This window comes from Triticum aestivum, chromosome 6B, assembly GCF_018294505.1.
Source record: "Triticum aestivum cultivar Chinese Spring chromosome 6B, IWGSC CS RefSeq v2.1, whole genome shotgun sequence".
Classification (NCBI taxonomy): domain Eukaryota; kingdom Viridiplantae; phylum Streptophyta; class Magnoliopsida; order Poales; family Poaceae; genus Triticum; species Triticum aestivum.
The window spans coordinates 164,172,323-164,192,253 of NC_057810.1; the positions used below are offsets into that span (position 1 = coordinate 164,172,323).

Consider the following 19,931-nt stretch of genomic DNA (forward strand, 5'->3'; position numbering starts at 1 on the left):
TTTATAAATAGCTGCTCATATGGCATATCCCAATCTCAAAATTCTGCGGGCAATGATGGTGCCAAAGTGTAAAATTGTTCAAGGAACAGGACAAAAATTATCCAAATTATTATGAGGCAAGCTACAACTATATAGAGATACCCGTAATTGCTCAATAAGGCATATTGCAGTCTCAAAACTCTCCAAGGATAAAGGGCCCAAAGTTGGTTAAAACCACATCATCTTCTACTCATCCATGTGAAGATTGCGGTAAATGTCTTGCCTCGGTGCGAGGGGACGTGGTTCATGTTTATAGGCAGGGGCGCAGATCCCTGTAGCGCATACAAAAGAGATAGATTACATCTTGGAGAGGAAGAAAGATAGAGCTAGAGATAGCCACGGTTAAAGTTAGTTACCTAGGCTAAACAGACTACCAGAATATCTCTAAGAGATCTATCACGTTACAATGGTGCAATATGCGCTAAACTGTATGTTTAACACCCTCCCTTAATCACAACTTTGTTAAGTTGAGATTATGCTTGAACTCTTCAAAACTCCTTGTAGGCAATGCCTTGGTGAAGCCATCTGCAACTTGATCTCTGGAGTGCACAAACCGGATCTCAAGCTTCTTGCTAGCAACCCTTTCTCGGATGAAGTGAAAGTCAATCTCAACATGTTTTGTTCTTGCATGGAAAACAGGATTTGTAGACAGATAAGTGGCACCAAGATTGTCACACCAAAGACATCGAGCTTGAGTATGTTTTATCCCAAGTTCTCTGAGCATGGACTGAACCTAGATAATTTCTGCTATTGCATTAGCCAAAGCCTTGTATTCTGCTTCTGTACTAGACCTTGAGACTATAGCCTGTTTCTTTGCACACCAAGATATTAGGTTAGGTCCAAAGAATACTGCAAAACCACCAGTCGAGCACCTATCATCAATATATCCTGCCCAGTCAGAATGAGAGAATGCACTAACAAGAGTTGAAGTAGACTTGGAGAAAGTAAGACCAACATTAACAATATCTTTGACATATCTTACTATCCGTTTTGCAGCAGTCCAATGAACTGTAGTGGGAGCATGAAGAAACTGACAAACTTTGTTCACAGCAAAAGAAATATCTGGTCTTGTAAGAGTCAAGTACTGGAGTGCACCAACTAAGCTTTTGTACTTGGTGCTATCTTTCTGATTCAGGAGTTCTCCCTCTGTAAGAGAAATCTTTTCAGAACTTGACATTGGAGTTGGTGATGACTTGCATCCCTGTAACCCAGCTCTTCTTACAAGATCAGTAGCATATTTTTCCTAGGATAGGTGAAGTTCACTTCCTTGTTTCCTTACCTCAATACCTAGGAAAAAATGCAAGTCTCCCAAATCCTTTAGTGCAAATTCAGCACTAAGATCTTTCAACAGTCCTGCCACTGCTTCATCTGATGAGCTTATAACAATAATATCATCAACATAAATGAGCACAAAGATAGATGTGTTGCAAATGAACAGTGATGTGTTAGACTTGGAAGGAACAAAACCAAGTGCTTGTAATTTTTGACTGAGACAGGAGTACCATGCCCTAGGAGCTTTATCAAACTTGCAAACATGGAAAGGTGTATTTTTGTTCTCGAAACCAGGAGGTTGCTTCATATACACTTCCTCTTCCAAAACACCATGAAGAAACGCATTCTGAACATCTAGCTGTCTCAGACTCCATCCCCTGGAAATAGCAATAGACAAAACAAGACGAATGGTGGCAGCTTTTACAACGGGACTAAAGGTGTCCTCATAGTCTATGCCTTACTGTTGCTTAAATCCTTTGGCAACAAGCCTAGCCTTATACCGGTCAATAGTTCCATCAGACTTCCTTTTGATTCTGAATACCCACTTGCAATCAATGAGATTTTTACCTTGCCGTGGAGGAACTAGATGCCATGTCTTGTTTTTTTGGAGTGCTTTGTACTCTTCTTCCATAGCTTGCTTCCACTTTGTGTCACCCAATGCCTCATCAAGCGTTTGTGGTTCACCTGTAGAGCAAGCTAAGCCAAACTTAAGTACCTTTTTATAATTAACAGGTTGCAATACCCCTTTTTGTAGATGTGTCCATGGCATCGATGGTGAAACAACAACAGTTTGCTGCACAGAAGATCCGGGGTCTGCAACAGAAGAATCCACATCAGCATCCCCCGGTGATCCCGAGGCAGATACTCTGTGATCTGACGAGGAGGCAGGATTTTCTGTGGCCTCAGCGTGCGGTGAAGGGGCGCCTACCACCACAGAAGATCCGACCGCAACAGGAGACCCGCTCCCACCAGGAGCGTCATCATGGGAATCCATCCTGGATCCAGCGCCGGTCGGGTGGTCCACCGCACGGGACGCCGAGCTGGCCAGCTGACGCGGGCGCCGCACGTAGCACGTGGGCGGATCGAGGAAGCGACTCATCAGCTACCGCATGGAGCATGGAGATTGGTGTGGGCCATCAACGCACACTGATTGGTCGAAGGCGCGTCGCGCTGCCGAGTCGGGGCGGGCGACTTGAGCGCTATCGGGCTGGTCGTTGGCAGGGGCAGGTGCAGAGGGCATCAATCTCGAAGGAGATCGCCTGCAGGACTGGTGTGGTCCGGATCCCGAGGAGGATATGTTCCCCGAGGGCCTGCACATGAAATATGGCTCGTTGGGAGCCGTTTTTTCACTGTTTTCACCACCGTGACTACCATTTGCTTCGCTGCTTGGTCCTGCATCATCACATAACTCAAGCAAGCCTTTATGAGGATTAGTTGGCATGTGATCATTACAGTTATTTTCCCCAATGACACCTACTAGATGTGATGGCAAAAGGAGAATTTCTTGGCGAAGAAGGGCACCGGCGTTTGGATGTAGATCAGCAAAGGGAAATTTTCTCTCGTCAAAAATGACATCTCTAGAGATATAGACTCGTCCAGTGGAAACATCCAGGCAATTAACTCCTTTATGTTGGGGGCTATAGCCCAAGAAGACACACTGTTTCGAGCGAAACATAAGTTTTCGATTGTTGTAGGGTCTAAGGTTTGGCCAACATGCGCACCCAAAAACACAAAGTGATGTATAATCGGGTTTGGTGTGAAGGAGTCTTTCTACCGGTGTTTCATGATTGATGACACGACTAGGAAGCATGTTAATGATATGAACAGCCGTAAGAAAAGCCTCGTCCCAAAATTTGAGAGGCATGGATGCGCCGGCCAGGAGAGCTAGGCCAACCTCAACAATGTGCCTATGTTTCCTTTCGGCAGATCCATTATGCTGATGTGCATGAGGACAAGATACTTGGTGAGATGCCAAGAGTTTGGAAAAACGAGTTTAATTTTTCGTATTCCCCTCCCCAATCGGATTGAACAGCAATGATCTTGCTATTAAACTTTCGTTCAACGAGAGCTTGGAAGTTGTGAAAAACTTGAAAAACCTCAGATCTTTTTTTAAGTAAATAGATCCAAGAATACTTGCTATAGTCATCAATGAAGCTAACATAGTAAGTATGCCTACCAACAGAACTTGGAGCAGGACCCAAACATCAGAAAAGATAAGTTGCAATGGTTTGGTAGAAATACTCGTGGAAATTGGATAAGGTAATTGATGGCTTTTAGCCTTTTGACAAGAATCACAAATTGTTTCGACATCATGCTCTCCAACATATGGGAGCTTATTCTTCCTAAGCAATCGTTCAACTAAAGAAAAAGATGCATGCCCTAGTCTATCGTGCCACTGTGTCGACGAAATTTTGGTGACACCATAAGCTTGCTTATTTACTCTTCTAAACTCCGGAATCAATCGGTAAAGCCCGCGAACACATCTACCTCGGTAGAGCACCTTCCTCGTTGCCTGATCCTTGATCAAAAAGAAAAAGGGGTGAAACTCGAGAAAGACATGATTGTTAATGGCAATACGATGAACGGAGAGAAGATTTTTGGATGCACTAGGGACATGAAGAATTTTTCTTAGATGAATCTTTCGGTGAGGGGTTTGAAAAACTGAATGACCAACATGTTTAATCCTCATACCTGATCCACTTGTTGTGTGTATCTGATCTTGGCAGCGGTACTTCTCCCGCATAGTCACCTTTTCAAGTTCACCGGTGATGTGATTTGTAGCGCCACTATCAACATACCAGTTTGTATGAACCCCATATGGGGCTTCTGCAGCGCCAGCAACCTTCTCATCTTGCGAGGATTCTCCTTCATCCTCTTCAAACCGGTACCAGCAATCCTTTGCTGAGTGACCGATCTTGCCGCGGATTTGACACTTGACAGCATCGAGGCAGCTCCTAGAGTTGCTGTGACGGCCCTTGTTGTTGGTGTAGGAGGGCCAACCACGAGAGGCGTTGTTGCTGTTGTGGGAGTCGCCGCTGCCACCGCTGATGTTCTTTCCCTTGTTGCGCGGAGGGCCACGATAGCCGCGCGAGCCACCAAGGCCACCACGAACGGCGGCGTTGGCGGAGCTCTTGAACCCGACGTTGTTGCCGGCACCATGGAACATTGCAATGCGCTGATCAAAGTTGCTTACTTGAGCGAACAGATCATCGATCATGACCGGTTCTGTGCGGGCGTCGAGTGCCGACACCAGTGGCTGGTACTCCATATCCAGCCCCGCCAGGATGTAGGAGATGACTTCATCGTCATTCAGCGGCTTGCCGGCAGCCGTCAGCTCGTCGGCGAGGGAGCGGATGTGGGCGAAGTAGGTGCCCACCGCTTGCGTGCCCTTCTGCGCGTTGGAGAGGGCAATTCTGATGTTGTTGATGTGAGATCGGGACTGGGACAAGAACATGCTCGCCACAGCAGTCCAGAGCTCATGCGCCTTGCGGATCGAGGTCACCTGGACAAGAACTTCTCGAGAGAGATTGATCAACAGATGGCCAAGTACCTGCTGATCTTCCCTTACCCGGACTTGATGTAGAGGGTTCGGGACGGCTTCCTCCTTGCCATCTTTATCCTTGGTGACGAGGAACTTCTCCAGTTCCTTGATGGATCCATCGATGTAGCCAAAGAGGCCAGCGTCGATGAGCTGGGGCGTGATCTGGGCATGCCAGAGGACGTAGTTCATCCTGGTGAGCTTCTCTGTTACCTGACCATGGATGGTGGGTACAGGAGCGACGGCGGAAGACGACATGGCTAGAGCTAGGGTTTGATGGATGCTAGATGTTGTGGAAGAGGGAGGCTCTGATTACCATGTGAAGATTGCGGTAAACGTCTTGCCTCGGTGCGAGGGGACGTGATTCATGTTTATAGGCAGGGGCGCAGATCCTTGTAGCGCATACAAAAGAAATAGAGTACATCTTAGAGAGGAAGAAAGATAGAGATAGAGATAGCCACTGTTAAAGCTAGTTACCTAGGCTAAACAAACTACCAGAATATCTCCAAGAGATCTATCACGTTACAATGGTGCAATATGCACTGAACTGTATGTTTAACAATCCATGCCCCCAAATCTCTGGCATCTCGTCTTGTTTCCTGCAGTATGCTCGATATACTTAAAAGCCTATGCATTTCGGCGGGAGGATGGTATCCAGAGCGCTGCAAATAAAGAGCAATAGCGAGGGTTACTTAATAAACTTTCAACATATACAATGACCACAATACAGTAAAAACTAGATGATACCCGGCGCATTGCCGGGAACTGGTTGCAATATCTTTTGATGACATTCAATTGTTTATCCTTAGCAAAAGAACTATTCTCACCAATGTGAAAGTTACATGTTATCTGTGAAAGTTATCTATAAAAGGGACATATGTTCAGTTAGGAGCTTGGAATAGGTACAAACAAACCACCACAATTAATTTGGAGCTACATTAACGACAAAATAACTATCTTTAAATTGCAACTACATATGGAAGAAAATGTGGAATTGACTTAATAAGAACAACAACATATCTTATGGAGATATTATAATAAAACTAAGTGAAACATTTTTTGAAATAGAACTTACTAAAACTTGTTTCGTCTATGAAACATGACGCATCCTAAAGCACTAAAGAAACTGCGCTAAACACTAAATATGCACAAAGCAACTCCAACAAATCATTGGGAAAATAATACCATCTTAGTTATGGGTCTCACAAACAAATGGTGGTTGAGACCTTTGTCACGTCAGACATTATAACTATCCATGGCCATCAATATAAATTGCCAATAGAAATCAAGAAATTATAAGATGTGGATATTAAACCATATCGGAAAAGCTAAAATCCTGCCGACTGGCAGGTTGCAACAGATCCGCACGACCCGAGCTTCGTCAGATCCTGATCGCACGGCTGTGTTTGTTCCCGCGAGCGACGTTCTGTTTCCCGCGGTGGAGAAAAAATAAATGCCAATTGCGTTGCCAGGATTCGAACTCTGGTCACTGTAGCTATAGGAGCATCTAGCTGACCAACTGAGCTACTTTGCTATTGCTGTTCTGTACAACAAGTTTAGCAATTTGACCTTATCTTTCTACTGCACTAACAAGCATATCTCTGTTTTTTTCCTCTCGTGCCCTGTATCATTTTTTGTTCTTATTCACCATACAAAACCATTTGCTATAAGTTTTCAAATCTAGATTAACTGGTATTTCTACCTTAGTAAATGAGAGCGAGAAAGAAAGACCACAACGCCTTTGACGAGGAGACAACCATTTGCTCCAAGTTTTTAAAAGGACCGATTCAACGTGTTTTGTACTCCACTTGTCTCTTTTTGTTGTATTGATGAAGTTTTTCTAGAGAAATAAATGTTTCATCCTATAGAATTTGAGCAACGGTCTTTTTCTCGTTTGTCATACCTTGGTAAATTCTCTGTAATGAACCCGATAATTATACGCACCACAAACCTGATAGGTTATGTACAAATATCGTAGTAGCTTTTTTGACCCAAAAAAACCTAATGTAAACATACACTCGATAATTTTTTTTTATGAATAGCATGGTAACTCACACATCGCATACCTGATAATTTATGCACGAAGGTCCTGGTATCTTCAGCGGCCGAGGGGAGTTGATCAAATATCCCTCGATAACTTTTATGTTAATAGCATGGTAACCCACACATTGCAGACCTGATAACTTATGTACCCCTGTCCTGATAACATTGGCGACCGAAGGGGGAAGGGGAGTTGACGAACTATTGTGTGAATAGCATGATAACTCACACATAGAAGACCTCATAACTTATGCACCTCATCCTGGTAACTTTGGCAACGAGGGGGAGGGGGGTTGATGAAATATCCCTTCGGTAGATTTTGTGTCAATGTCATGATAACTCACACATCTAGACCTGATAACTTATGGATCCCGGTCCTGATAACTTTGGCACAGGGGGGGGGGGGCGAGGGGTGGTGGGGGGAGTTGATGAAACATCCCCTCGGCAGCTTTTGTGTGAATAGCATGATAACTCACACATCACACAAAACCATTTGCTCCAAGTTTTAAAAAGAGAAGGTCTGCGCAAGGGAGGAGATAACTTTGGCACAGTGGAGATAATCTTTTTCCCACAAAAAAACAATTTTTTTCTCTAGGCCCAAAGTTACCGCAGTGTTTGTGAGTGAGTTATCAGGTTCATGTTGTATATATTATCATGCTCTTTATAGAGAGTTATTGGCGTGTGTCACAAAAAAAATCCGTGTGGTCAAAAACATTACTGCAGTGTTTGTGCGTGAGTTATCTGATTCATAGTGTACAAATTACCATGCTCTTTTTACAGATAAGTTATCGGAATGTGTTACAACAACATTTTTTTCTTCGGGTCAATAGTTACCACGATGTTTGTGAATGAGTTATCAGGTTCGTGACATATAATTATCATGTCTTTTACATATAAGCTATCGGGGTGTATTACAACAATTTTTTACCTAGGGTCAAAATGTTACAGCAGTGCATGAGTTATCATGTCTATGATGCACGAATTACTGTGTACAAAAGGGAAGAAAAAATGGTAAAAATAAAGAAAGGAAAATGGCTTGTTTTTCTAGTCTCGTATGTACCAGTATAAATATTTATCGATCTTTTTTGTAATCACAAGTCAAAACTAGACGAGGTGGATATGACAAGTGATGAAGGATCAAGAGGTAGTGAGTTTGAGTCCCACCTCCTACAATATTTTTATCACATTTTTTCTACCACGCCAGAAAATAAAAAGAAAGCGGGAGCAGTGGTGGGATCGCCAGAAGATCGCGTGCAGGGCGGAAAAGAAGGATCGTGCGGATCTGTTGCTTAACGTCCAGTCGACAGGACGTTAGCACAGTCCTAAACCATATATAGTACTGACAGAAAACAACCACTAAAATTTAAAGAGGAACTCAGCTTCTTGAACTGGTAAATAATTGCACAAAAAGTTTCTTAAGGGACAATAGGGTGTATTTTGCAAATGGATGGAATGAAAGAAGAAAATGAGGTGGCATAGATGAATGGTCACAAAATAAATAGGCATAATAATAATTTATTATACCTTCTACAAATGGGCAGGATGCAGCAGGAAAGAAAAAATGTACACAAATGATAAACCAATACTTGGGGAAATTAGCAATAATATGTCAAACTTAACAGAGAAAAAGAAACACATATATGTACTGCATGAAATAACTTACTTAGCCACATAGATCAAGAAAATGTCAGTAAAATCGTAACATATTACACACGTGTAGATATCAAATTTCGATGCTTCTATATTTATCATAAGCTTCGCAGAGCCATATCAACCGATGGATTGAACTTGCAGCTCTTACATGATAATCTGTTGGGAAGAACAATTGTATGCTAACCTGTTCAATGGAGCAGTTTACAAACTTGTATACTGTTAGAAACGTCATGGTTCGAAATTCAGAGGAAAGGACTCCTGTACACACCGGGAGTTCCTTCGAGGCCAAAAGTAACATCCATGCCATGGCTGAGACCCTGCCCAGCATCCTACCAATGCATTCCTTCCAGGATAAAAAGGAAATAGATTGAAATCTCAATGACACGATGATCTGGTGGACTCAAGCCATGGTTGATGCCCTGCCTGGCGTTGCCTGATGCGTTTCTTTCAGTAGGAAAAGAAAGATAACTTCGGATTAGAAATTCATCAGCAGCCGTTACAATTCTACTCGAACCGGCCGGAACCGATCTGCCATCGGTGCCGGAGTTACCTTAGCCGAAGCGGAGACAAACACGGGAAGGGAGAACCAGGGCACACAGAGCATTAAACCGGCAAGGGAACATATACCCTTGAGAATCCCGGAGAGCATAAGAGGCGAGCGGCATCGACGATCGAACTGGAGGAGCACCCTGACGCAGAGATCGGCTCCAGACGCCGTGGCCAGGGAGGTAACTGGATTTATTTTCGGGGAGAGAGAGCTGATCATTTTGTGATTTTATCCTAGGGAAAGAGTGGCGCTCGGAAGTGGAAACGGAGAGGTCCATAAGTCGAATGGGTCGAAAGATAATACGTCAGGAATTATTTTTCTAGCGAAAGATTAATTGAAGAGATTAATTAGTGCATAAGGTGAAAAGGTTACATGGACGGCTGCAAACTGAACCGTGCATGAAGTCACCTCACATGCCTTCATCGTGAGTTACAAAGCAGTTTCTTTTTCTATAGACTGTTCAACTGTCTTTACGTGGAAACGGAGCAAGTCTTTTTCTACCGCTGTGGCCGTAGAGAGAATCAGACCAATTGGCTCCTCTTTGCAAACTGAATGATGACATGCATAGATCTCAGTTCTGATCCAGCACCTACATGGCCAAGATACAGATGTGAACACCTCACCAGCAACTTACCCGACAGTTAAATAAATATTTAGCTTGCAAAACATGACTCTAGAAAACACATTCAGATCAAATGCAACCAACCCTTAAAAATACATTGTTCATGTGTTGACAGCTTTTGCGTGATTTAACTACAGGTTACAAAATAAATAAAGTAAAATGAAATGAAATATTCTTATAAAAATAATGTCGAACAAAGAATATTCAGTAATTATTCAGCAAGGTCGAGACCGCAAGATGATCTATCTGGACGGGCTAACAATAGTTAACCTCGTGTGCGCGGATAAATCATAATTATACACCGAGCACAACTGTGCATGCATGCTTACCTTACAATTCATATCAATTGAATCAGTTGGGCTGCAGATTTCACGTTGACCACCTCTTGCCTCTTCATAGCTACAACCGCCTGTGAAAAATTTCCCCTCTCACAAATTTGTTGCATATCGTGCTGCGCGGCAAAAGGGGACAAACAGGGGAGGCGGAAACCTTAGATCAGCACTGAATCAGATCGAATAGGGCCTAGCTAGGCATGTCCAGAGGGAGGCGGGGAAGGAGGAGACTTACGTGTAGTGCATCATAAGTCCTTGGATCTGAACCGGGGCTCCAGCTTGCCCTTGCCCTACCCCGACGGTGGTTGCCAACCTAGAGGAGGGAGAGAGACTGTGAATGGGAGACGGGGCGGCCAGGTTATGAGGAGGGAGTTATTCTAGTCGCACGAAGGGACGATGGTCCGCTTCCTCTTCTCCTTCTGTGGGTCGTGGGCTGAGAAAGGAGGAGTCAACCGAAGGGACGTCAAACACGGGGCATCAAATCTTGAACTGCACATCAGATGACGTGGACGTGCGATATGACATGGCACATCACTGATGTGGACAGTGTGCATGGTGAGAGAATAGAAAATAGTGGAAAGCAACTTCTTAGTAATGGTAGATGCAATTTAATCTGCTCTCAAGACAAGACAGTAAAAATGCAATTTACTCTCCTCTTGAAAATGCAATTTACTCTGCTCTCAAGAGGACAAACAATATGTGGTGGTACAAAAAGGGCATAATAATTGCAGTACCTCTTTTTCTTTTGAACGAAGGCTCGCGAAAAGCCCGACTTTGAATTAACAAAGCCATCAACCGACCAGGAGTTACAACAGACAAACCAACTTACAACGGTCAGAATGATACAACGAGGAACACTGAAAAGCCTACTCACTACAACCTCCACAAGCCGCAATCAGCTAGTAAAGGCCAAGCACTCCACACTAGGATCATATGCAGAAACGGAGCAGCACATCAGGACATAGCCGACCTTCGAGGATGGACCGTGCTCCAGGAGCACCTAGAGAAGAAAGGAACCTACATCTTCCCTCTCAATCACCGAAGAGGGACCCTTCCCCCTCGCCATGGCTCGTAGGCGCCGCACCGTCGGAATTTCGAGAAGCTCACCCTAGAGCTGGAAGAATGTCTCCCTCGCCTCGCAAGGTGGACATGGGATGACCACATCGATTTGGGATATACCTCGCCGGCTGCTCCGCCACAGTCCATGCCCAACTAGTTGGAGATAAGTTTCAAGGAATCGGACGCCGCAGAGGAGGTAGCTCAATCCCTCTCCTGCAGAACCTCCCGACTGAGCCCCGCACCCTTGACGACGCCTCCAGCAAGGTCACGACGCACAAGGCGCCGCCGCTGCCAAATCCGCCGAGGATAAGGTTTTCACCCAGGCAGGGGGATCGGGGTGGAAAGCAGGGGACCTCGGCTGCGCCCCCATGGAGGAAAGCAGCGCCCTTGGGCGTTGCCGCCGCCGGGCCGGCCGGACCGGCCAAGGTTTCCCCGGTTCCCTAACTGACCACCAACACGCACCAACGCCGGAGCCAGAGAACTAGCCCACACCGGAGGCGAGAGAGAGGCATCAGGGAAAAGGGATTTCACACCTCCAGATCTGACGAAGCAAATCACGCCGCGGCCGGATTCCACCAGCCACCCGCCGCCCGCGCGGCCGGGCGCGCTGGCCAGCACCCCCTACGAACGCCGCCCACCGTCCGACGACGTCGCCTCTCCGGCAAGGGCCGCCGCCTCAGGAACCACGGGCCTCCAAGAGGGGGAGGAGCGCCGAGATCCCCGCCGCCACCTTCACCGGCGTCCGCGCGGGCTTCCCGGCGGCCGTCTCTGGTAGCGGCGAGGGGAAGGAAGGGGGTGGAGGGGGTGGCGGCGGTGGCGGAACCCTACTCGCCCTCGAGTCGCCTAAGGGGACGACGCGAGGGCCCTTGTGTCTTTTACAAACTTGCAGTACCTCTAACAACAAGTGTTTCTGAAAGCATAAGACGAAGAAACTCTTCGTCCAGAGATCCAAATATCCAATCGGTGACGGAACTTCCCAGGAGGAATTCAAAGGCTGTCTGTCATTCATCTGTCCAAACAAGTTAGTAACCGAGAGAGACACTAGATGAATGTCTATCGCAGTACCTCAAATATTGAGTTTTTTCGATAAGCTTCACTTTGAGATACAAGAAGTAGTGAAACTTCCCAGGAGAAAACAGTCGATGGCTGGACATAACTTCTCTTATCAAACTCAAGTTGTCGTGTGTCAAAATGCATCTTGTAAGCAGATTATTAATAGGCAAAAAGTTAAGTGCCACAGAGTGTAAGCTCCAAACAATTAGTGGTACACAACAAATTAAATTCTAGGAGTAACTTATTCGCATGGAAAACTTAATTACCTCACTGTTAGAAACTGGGTTAGCAGGGTTAGCATTGTAATCAACCTGTGTGCAATGGTGCAGCTGAGACAACAAAACACCTCTTCTGTGATGCTCCTTTATAGCAATAGCCATTCGAATGCCATAAGACGTTGTTCAGACATGCGAACAGATGCAGAACCAGACTTTATTTGGATTATTTGTGTAAGTCCGGTCAAGGCCACATTGAACATCCCCCCGCAAAAAAAAAAAGGCCACATTGAACATCTGAAACATCTGCAGGCAAACAAATGGGAAAATTCAAAAACCTCAACCACCCTTCACCCTTTGAAGGAGCAATTTCATGCTGAGGTTCATACCATCTACTTACCGAAAATGGGTTTTCCCCCGGTTTGTATACAAAGCAACCAACCGACACAACCAACGATAGATGCTGGGGCGAAAGCAGCACAGTCACGCCCAAAAAAAATGAAAGAGAAAATACAAGAGAAACAAATACCGATAACGGCGGATCGACAAAAAAACGAAGAAGCCTCGTGGCCGCTGCATCCTGCAGAGATCACCCACCAAGCTCCGAGCCTCCGAAGCACCGGTACCAATCAACACCTCCAAGAAGGAACGCGACGATGACGACGCTGCTGCCAAGGGTTTCCCCCGGTACGCGGTGAGGAGAGAGGAAGGGTAGCCCCGACGCCCTCCAGGAAGGTCTGGCGGCACCCTCATGCACCACCGCGTCGGTGTTGGCCAAGCCAATAGGGATTTCTCCCGATCCCAACCTTCACCTCAACCACTCCGGAGCTCGCCACCAAACAAACCCCCACCCTGCGCCAACCCGGTCATGAAGCTTCCCACGCTGTCTCACCATGGCACCGTGAAGCATGGCCTGCACAATGAAGAAGAGGAGCCGGGACTAGGGCAGCAGCACCGTCGGCACGCGGGAGGGCAGCTGACCGAACGCAATAGCAGGAACAGGCCAGGCCCGTGGCCGGACAAAGCCCGACCGGGATCTCCGAGACCCGTAAAGTTCCCGCCTTCGCGCTGCAGCCGGCACGCCGTCGGCGCCGCCGCCCCTGTCAAGTCGCTCCTCTGCCTCACCACGCAGGAGACAATGAAGCCACGTCGGGGACCGACCCGCTAAGACCCAGATGGGGCCCGCAAAGCCCAGATCTGAGCCGGGGACGCGCTGCTGGCCACCCCGCGCCACCATGCTGCCCTGCCGCCAAGGAGCAGCGCCGCCGGCCACCCCGCCGGGTCACCGGACCGCTGCCTTGCCAAGCGACACCGCCCCCCCCCCCTCCCGCCCCGGGCCAGGCGGACGCGCGTGCGGGGAGAGGAGAGCCTGCCGCCGCCGGCACCCCCCGGGCCGGAGCCGGAGGCGCCCGCCTGTGATGGCAGAGGAGAGGAAGAGGGGCGAGGCCGACGCGAGGGCGGAAAGAGGGGGGAAGCAAGGGCGGGGGAAGGGGGGCGAGGGCGGCCAGATCCTGCGGAGACGGGCAGGGGAAGGTGGCGGCAGCGAGGGTTTTTGGGTGGGAGGAGGGGAGCGGGTCGACTTGGAGTGACTCGTCAGCATGTCCTTCCTCCCTCTCCTTTCCTGTTCGGCTCTTCCTTCCCCTCAATCAATCACAAATTCCACCATCTACTTACTAACCAGGGCCTACTTCTAGAACCTACAGTACATTAGTATTTTACCATGAGACAATAGTTCTGACAGGGAGTTAGTTGACACCCAAATCTGTAGCTTCTTCTCATGGATGCATATCGTCAAACACTTGACAGACGCACGAATTGCCTTACCATCGTCCACATCCACGAGGACTCCCACGAATATGAAGTAGGCGAGGATGATGCTAATCTCGTCACGTACTGTACTTGTCTTTGTGAAGGTTGGCGGCTCCATCCCTGGACCAGAGGCACAGCGGCCGAGGAAGATCAGCGAGAACTCTGGCCGGCATCTCGCTACCGCGGCGGCGGGATGCAGGCACAGACGCGCCACCGCGGGAGATGCCCTGGAGATGTTCGAGGCGTGGGCCCAGGCCACCGACGAAGAGGAGGAGAGATCAGATACGGTGCGTCGCTGGTGGCTCCGGCGGTTGGACCACGGGCGGCGGCGGCGGCGGCGATCACGAGTCGAACTCGGATTGCGTGGTTTCTACGCGGCGGGGCATCGGGGGTCGATCTATATCAGCCGGGCTGCGGGGATAGATCGCACTTTTCCTTTGATCGACGAGCAAGCCGCCTCCTTGATAGATCACGCGCCGCGCGACGTTCTCCTGGCGACCTAGCAACCCGACGAGCTTCTCTCGACGGCGGCGAGCAAAGAATCCGGCAAGTTTTCTCTTTCTTCTCCGATCATCATTTGAATTTCAGCATCGCAATTGTTCCTTTTACTTGTTTCGCTTGTGCAATCACTTGGTCTCTCTGTTCTTTGCTGTGTCCTGTGTTTTGCAGAGATGGCTAGCCATGTCGCCACGACTCTGCCGCCGTTGCTGCCTACCCCGGCGCGCTGCCACCTCCTGACGCCTCCTCCGGCGGTGTACACGGCTCGTGTGGAGCTGGACAGCAAGAAGCAGCAGCCTGGACGTGCCTCGATGAGCCGAAGCTGGATCAAGGACAAGGCCGACCTTCCTGGACGTGCTTCGCGGAGCTCCAGCTGGGCCACTGACAAGACGCTCCGCCGTGCCGAGAGTTTGAACGGTGGCGTCGAGCGCCTCGGCCGCGTGGAGACGCCGAGGGAAAACTGGAAGAGGCCGGCGAGCCGCGCGCCATCCGTCGACCGATGCGACAAGAAGCCGAGGCCTCCCACTGAGATGGTGGCAGCCTCGCAGGCATCAATCTCCGCTGGCCCGATGTCGTCGGTCGGCCTGTCCGAGAAGAAGGCAGAGCCTATGACTGAGATGGTGGCAGACTCGGTGGTGACATCGTTCGCTGGCCCTGCTCCGTCGATCGACCGGTCGGAGAAGAAGGCAGAGCCTTCGACTGAGATGGTGGCAGACTTGGAGGCGGCGACACTCTTGGCTGGCCCTGTGGTGTCGGTCGACTGGTTGGAGAAGAAGGTGACGCCTCCGACCGTGATGGAGGCATCGCCCTTCGCCGGCCTCGCTTCGTCGATCGACCGGTCCAAGAAGAAGCCGGAGCCTCTGACTAAGATGGAGGAGGACTCGGAGGCATCATTCTTTGCTGGCCCGACATTCATGGTGTCGCCGGACCCGAGCGAGCTGCCCATGCCGACCTTCATTGTGTCGCCGGACCCGAGTGAGCTGCCCATGCCCACCTTCCTCTATAAGCACAAGGTCGCTAAAGTTTTAGCTAGATTAGTCGCTCCGATGCTCATTGATCAGCAAGATTGAAGCTGCTTTTAGTATGTAGCTAGGTGGATTATGCTGATCAACAAGGAGATTGAAGCTGTTTTCAGTAGTACAGTATGTAGCTAGGTGGACACGATTAATACAATCATCATTAGTATTATCGAGCTTGGCACTGATCTTATCTGCGATGGAATGAAATGAAATGATGGTGTTGTGCATTCTGCAAATAAGTGTCCGACAGACACGGCATACTACTCTGCAACAGAGACATTCTCGCAAACACCTTCAGGGCGTGAGCAGGACAGGCGGCCGCGTGGTGACTAGCTTTGACGAGGAGCAGCGCATCCTTTGGGCCTCGGCTGCATATCTGTCTCTCTCCCTCAGGACCCGTGCCCGTGCCAACTGCTTGAGCGGCTCCGTCAACTGCTTGATCGCCGTGACCCGTGCCCGTCAGCGGTGTGGGTCTTTGCCCAGCAAGTGTTCGACGAAACGCCTCGGCTGCATCAGTCGCTGCAGGGCGGGCAGCTGCGTTCCCTGACCTCCCCGCCGCGTCGCCGTACAACCGGCGTCTCACCCGCAGGCGCGTCTCACGTCGCCCAGCGGCCAGATCCCCCCAACGCCGCCGACAGCCACTCACCTTCCTCGCCATCTTCAAGCTCTGACCTGTGGCAGTGCACCTCAACCTGGGGGTCGACGAGCCAGCGGCCTGCTGCTGCTAGGAGTCTGTTGAATCAATGTCCCTCACTAACACTGGGAAACCGTATTATGCAAGTGGAAGGTGGATTTTCCGCATCCCCTGACACAGCTTCTACGCCATCCCAATACAGTTCTATTCATATTCATATACGTGTTTGACAATATTGTTTCTTCCCACTTATTGTAGGAAGAGGAGATACGAGATTTAACATTGTCAAGTCAGCGCGCCAGATTTTGGAAGAGGGGAAGCTCAACCAGGCATTACTAGCCAACAGCAGTACCTTGCTTGACCTGCTTGAAATCCCACAACATATGTACACATATGTGACATGCTTTGATAGTCTTGCCTGGGATATTTGTTTTGTATCTGAAGCTGATTGATATTGTTGATATGACATTTGGTTCTTACATATGCAAAAATTCCAGGTTGCAGTTTTTTTCCAAATCATTTTATTTTATTTTTCTCATTTACTGTAAGTTGCATGAAATGTATCTTAGAGCAAGGGCAAACCTTTTAATTTTAAACCTTACAACCTTTATGCCTCCCCCTGCTACACTATTCTACCTTTGCTAGACATTTTTCAAGCTGATGTATTATTCATGCCTAGAATATCTGTGCATTCTTTTTACCATGGTACATCTGCTGCCACATGATCTTCTTGATGCATATTCACGATCGAAAATAGATTTTGTGCCTACTTGCTTTCTTATGCACCATGCTGTTAGCTCGTGGGAGAATCAGTAAAAACAATTCTGACATGAAACAGTATATAATTGTTCTGAAATTAGTGGTTCCACGGTGTCTATATATCTAACTTATTTACTTTAGCAGTTCAGGAGGATGCTTTTGGGCGAGACACCCTGCTTATGTAGGAAGAAATGAAGTCAGTTTGCACCAGGGGTGTACTTGACAACAACAGGGACACAAAGTTGGTCTGATTGGCAAGGCTTCTGGTTAGCTCTTTACACATGGCAATTTAAACATCTGACTCTAATATAAGTGTTAGAGTACTTCTAAAAATCAAGATTTATTTCTGGTTATCACTAAAGAGAAGTATTCTTACTAAATCAGCTTTAGCTAGGAGAGAATGGAAAGAAATGTTTTTTACCTAATCAGCTTTAGGCAGGAGAGGCTACAAAGGAGACGCAAAATGACATTTTTGTGATAAGATATCATTGGAGCGCCTCTTGTGTGCTTTCCCTGTAGATACTCTTTGCTGGACTGCTGAGTCAAATGTTCTTATTTTCTAAACTCAATATTTACAAATATTAACCATTTGAAAGCGGTGATAACGGTTACATGGTTTTAGCCAAAATGTCTAGCTAAGACTTTCTGATCATATAGGACTCCCACTACAAAGAAAACACCGAAGGCAGTCATAAAGATGATGGCCTCACTACCAATCTGTTTTATGGGGTCAATGGAAACTGAACTTGCTACTGCTGAACCACAATGGTTTGCAACCATAGGGCCACACAGTTTTGGGTTTCCACCAAAGCTAGAATCCGGAAACGTGCTAAACTGGCCCGCGTTTGGAATAGTGCCTTCCAGGTCATTATTAGAAATGTTGAATCTGGAAAGGAAGTGCAGATTGTTCAATGCAGCTGGAATCTTACCAGTGAGATGATTACCAGACAAGTCGAGCATCTGCAGGTTCGTGAGGTTGCAGATCTGTTCTGGTATTTCTCCAGATAATCTGTTGGAGCTCAAGTTAAGTGAAAATAGTCCTTGTAACCGACCGATCTCCTCCGGAATCATACCAGTGAAATTATTCATGGCTAGATTAAGCTCTTTAGGAAAAGCACTGGGCGTGAGGTATTCCATAAATTGGTTCTTGTTCCAAACAGGCAGCTCAAAGAATACCTTTGGTGCAGTACTTTCTGATTCTAGCATTGGCATCTCCGTTAAGGCACTTGGAATTTCCCCTGTAAGGCTGTTGTTTGATATATCTAGAGAGAAGAGAAAATGTAGGCTGCTGATCCATTCAGGTATGGGTCCAGTTAGTTTATTGCCTTGCATAAATAGCATCCCTAAATTCGGTAGCTTCGATAACCAATCAGGTATTTTTCCAGACAATGAACAATGATTTATATAAAGAACCTGGAGATTCTTGAAACTATCAATGCTGACATCCTCTGGCATGGTCTCATGCTGGAAGTTGAACCCAAGATAAAGGGTGGTGAGGCTCCTGGAACTGCTTAGGATCTGAAGTGTTCTTCTGATATTTGTAAGAGAGTTATTAGCAAGTGATAGGAATGACAGGGACTTCAGATTGCCTATTTCTTCTGACAATTGACCATGGAAAGGATTGTAAGATAACCGTAGTGCAGTCAGCTTGCTGCAGGAGTATATGCTTTCTGGAACTGTGCCGGTGAAGTTATTGGAAAGAAGATCTAGTTTCTTTAGATTGGACAGACTTGCGAAGTTGACCTTGGTAAGTTCCCCACTAAATTGGTTTGCCTTGAGGTCAATTGTTACAAGATTTGTGCAGTTGCTTAGAGCTGTTGGCAGCTCCCCTGACATGCTGTTGTGTTCCAAATGCAGCTCCTCCAATCTCTTCAGATCACCTATAGACTCTGGAATACTGCCGTTGAGCTCATTCCCCCCAAGATCAAGGGTGACCAGATTTGTGAGCTTGCTGATGCCATCAAGAGCTCCCTCTAACCTATTGTTAGGCAACGAGAGGTGCTCTAACGAGGTTACCTTGAAGAGTTCATATGGAAGTGTACCACTGAGGTTGTTGTAGCCAGCACCAAGCAATTTCAGTGCCGAGCAATTACTGAGCCCTGGAGGGATGTTTCCACTGAGTTGGTTGAAACTGAGCTCAAGCACAGCAAAAGATGGCGCACTAACACATGGCTTAGTTGGCATCTGACCAGTAAATCTGTTGCTGCTGGCATTAAGAACGACCAGGCTCTTCATCGCCTCCCATGTTGTGGATGGAAACCTGCCTGTAAACAAGTTGCTTGAGATGTTGAGTACCTGCAGAGGCCGCACAGGGGTTGAAGATGGCAGCTCACCCAGGCCTCCTGTCAGGCGGTTGAAGCTGACATCAAGAACAAGGATGCTGCTGGATGACACTAATTCCAGTGGCAAGCCACTGGATAGCGAGTTCCGGGACAGGTTGAGGCGCAGAAGTCCGGTGAGGTTGCCAAGGAAGGGCGAGATGGGCCCCTCGAGGCCTCGAGAAGCCAGCAAAAGATCAGTGACCTTCCTATCTTGGTTGCAGGTGATCCCTTCCCATGTGCAGCAGTCGGTGTCGTGCCGCCACGATGCCGTGAGGCCGCCGTCCCGCGAGAGCCCGGTGAGGAGCTGGAGAAGGGAGCTCTTCTCCTGCTCGGTGCAGGAGCTGGTCGGAGAGACCAAATAGACCAGCAGCACCAGAGCCAAGCTAAACGAAGGCATGCTAAAATTCTTGGTGTGCTTGTTGTATGAAATATAGTGGCTGCACGGTATTGTGGTGAAACTGGCAATGGTCTAATGAAGAAAGAGCGTGCGAACGGAACTGTCCATTGTAAAATTTGTTGTT

The 19,931-nt window shown here is 47.8% G+C and overlaps 2 protein-coding genes and 1 long non-coding RNA gene across 3 annotated transcripts; 1 reads left to right on the top strand and 2 right to left on the bottom strand.

Moving 5' to 3' along the window:
* Nucleotides 1-8,606: 8,606 nt before the first annotated feature.
* Nucleotides 8,607-10,439, bottom strand: LOC123133844 (uncharacterized). Its single transcript, XR_006465408.1, has 3 exons — nt 10,279-10,439; nt 10,041-10,162; nt 8,607-9,678 (listed from the first exon to the last, which is right to left on the bottom strand). It is a non-coding gene; the product is annotated as an uncharacterized lncRNA (long non-coding RNA).
* Nucleotides 10,440-14,028: 3,589 nt separating this feature from the next.
* Nucleotides 14,029-15,865, top strand: LOC123136363 (uncharacterized). Its single transcript, XM_044555730.1, has one exon. It carries the CDS (start codon nt 14,851-14,853, stop codon nt 15,745-15,747), a length of 897 nt encoding a protein of 298 aa, XP_044411665.1. The 5' UTR covers nt 14,029-14,850; the 3' UTR covers nt 15,748-15,865.
* Nucleotides 15,866-17,707: 1,842 nt separating this feature from the next.
* LOC123136362 (receptor-like protein 2) lies at nt 17,708-19,807 on the bottom strand. Its single transcript, XM_044555729.1, has one exon. It carries the CDS (start codon nt 19,805-19,807, stop codon nt 17,708-17,710), a length of 2,100 nt encoding a protein of 699 aa, XP_044411664.1.
* Nucleotides 19,808-19,931: the final 124 nt, after the last annotated feature.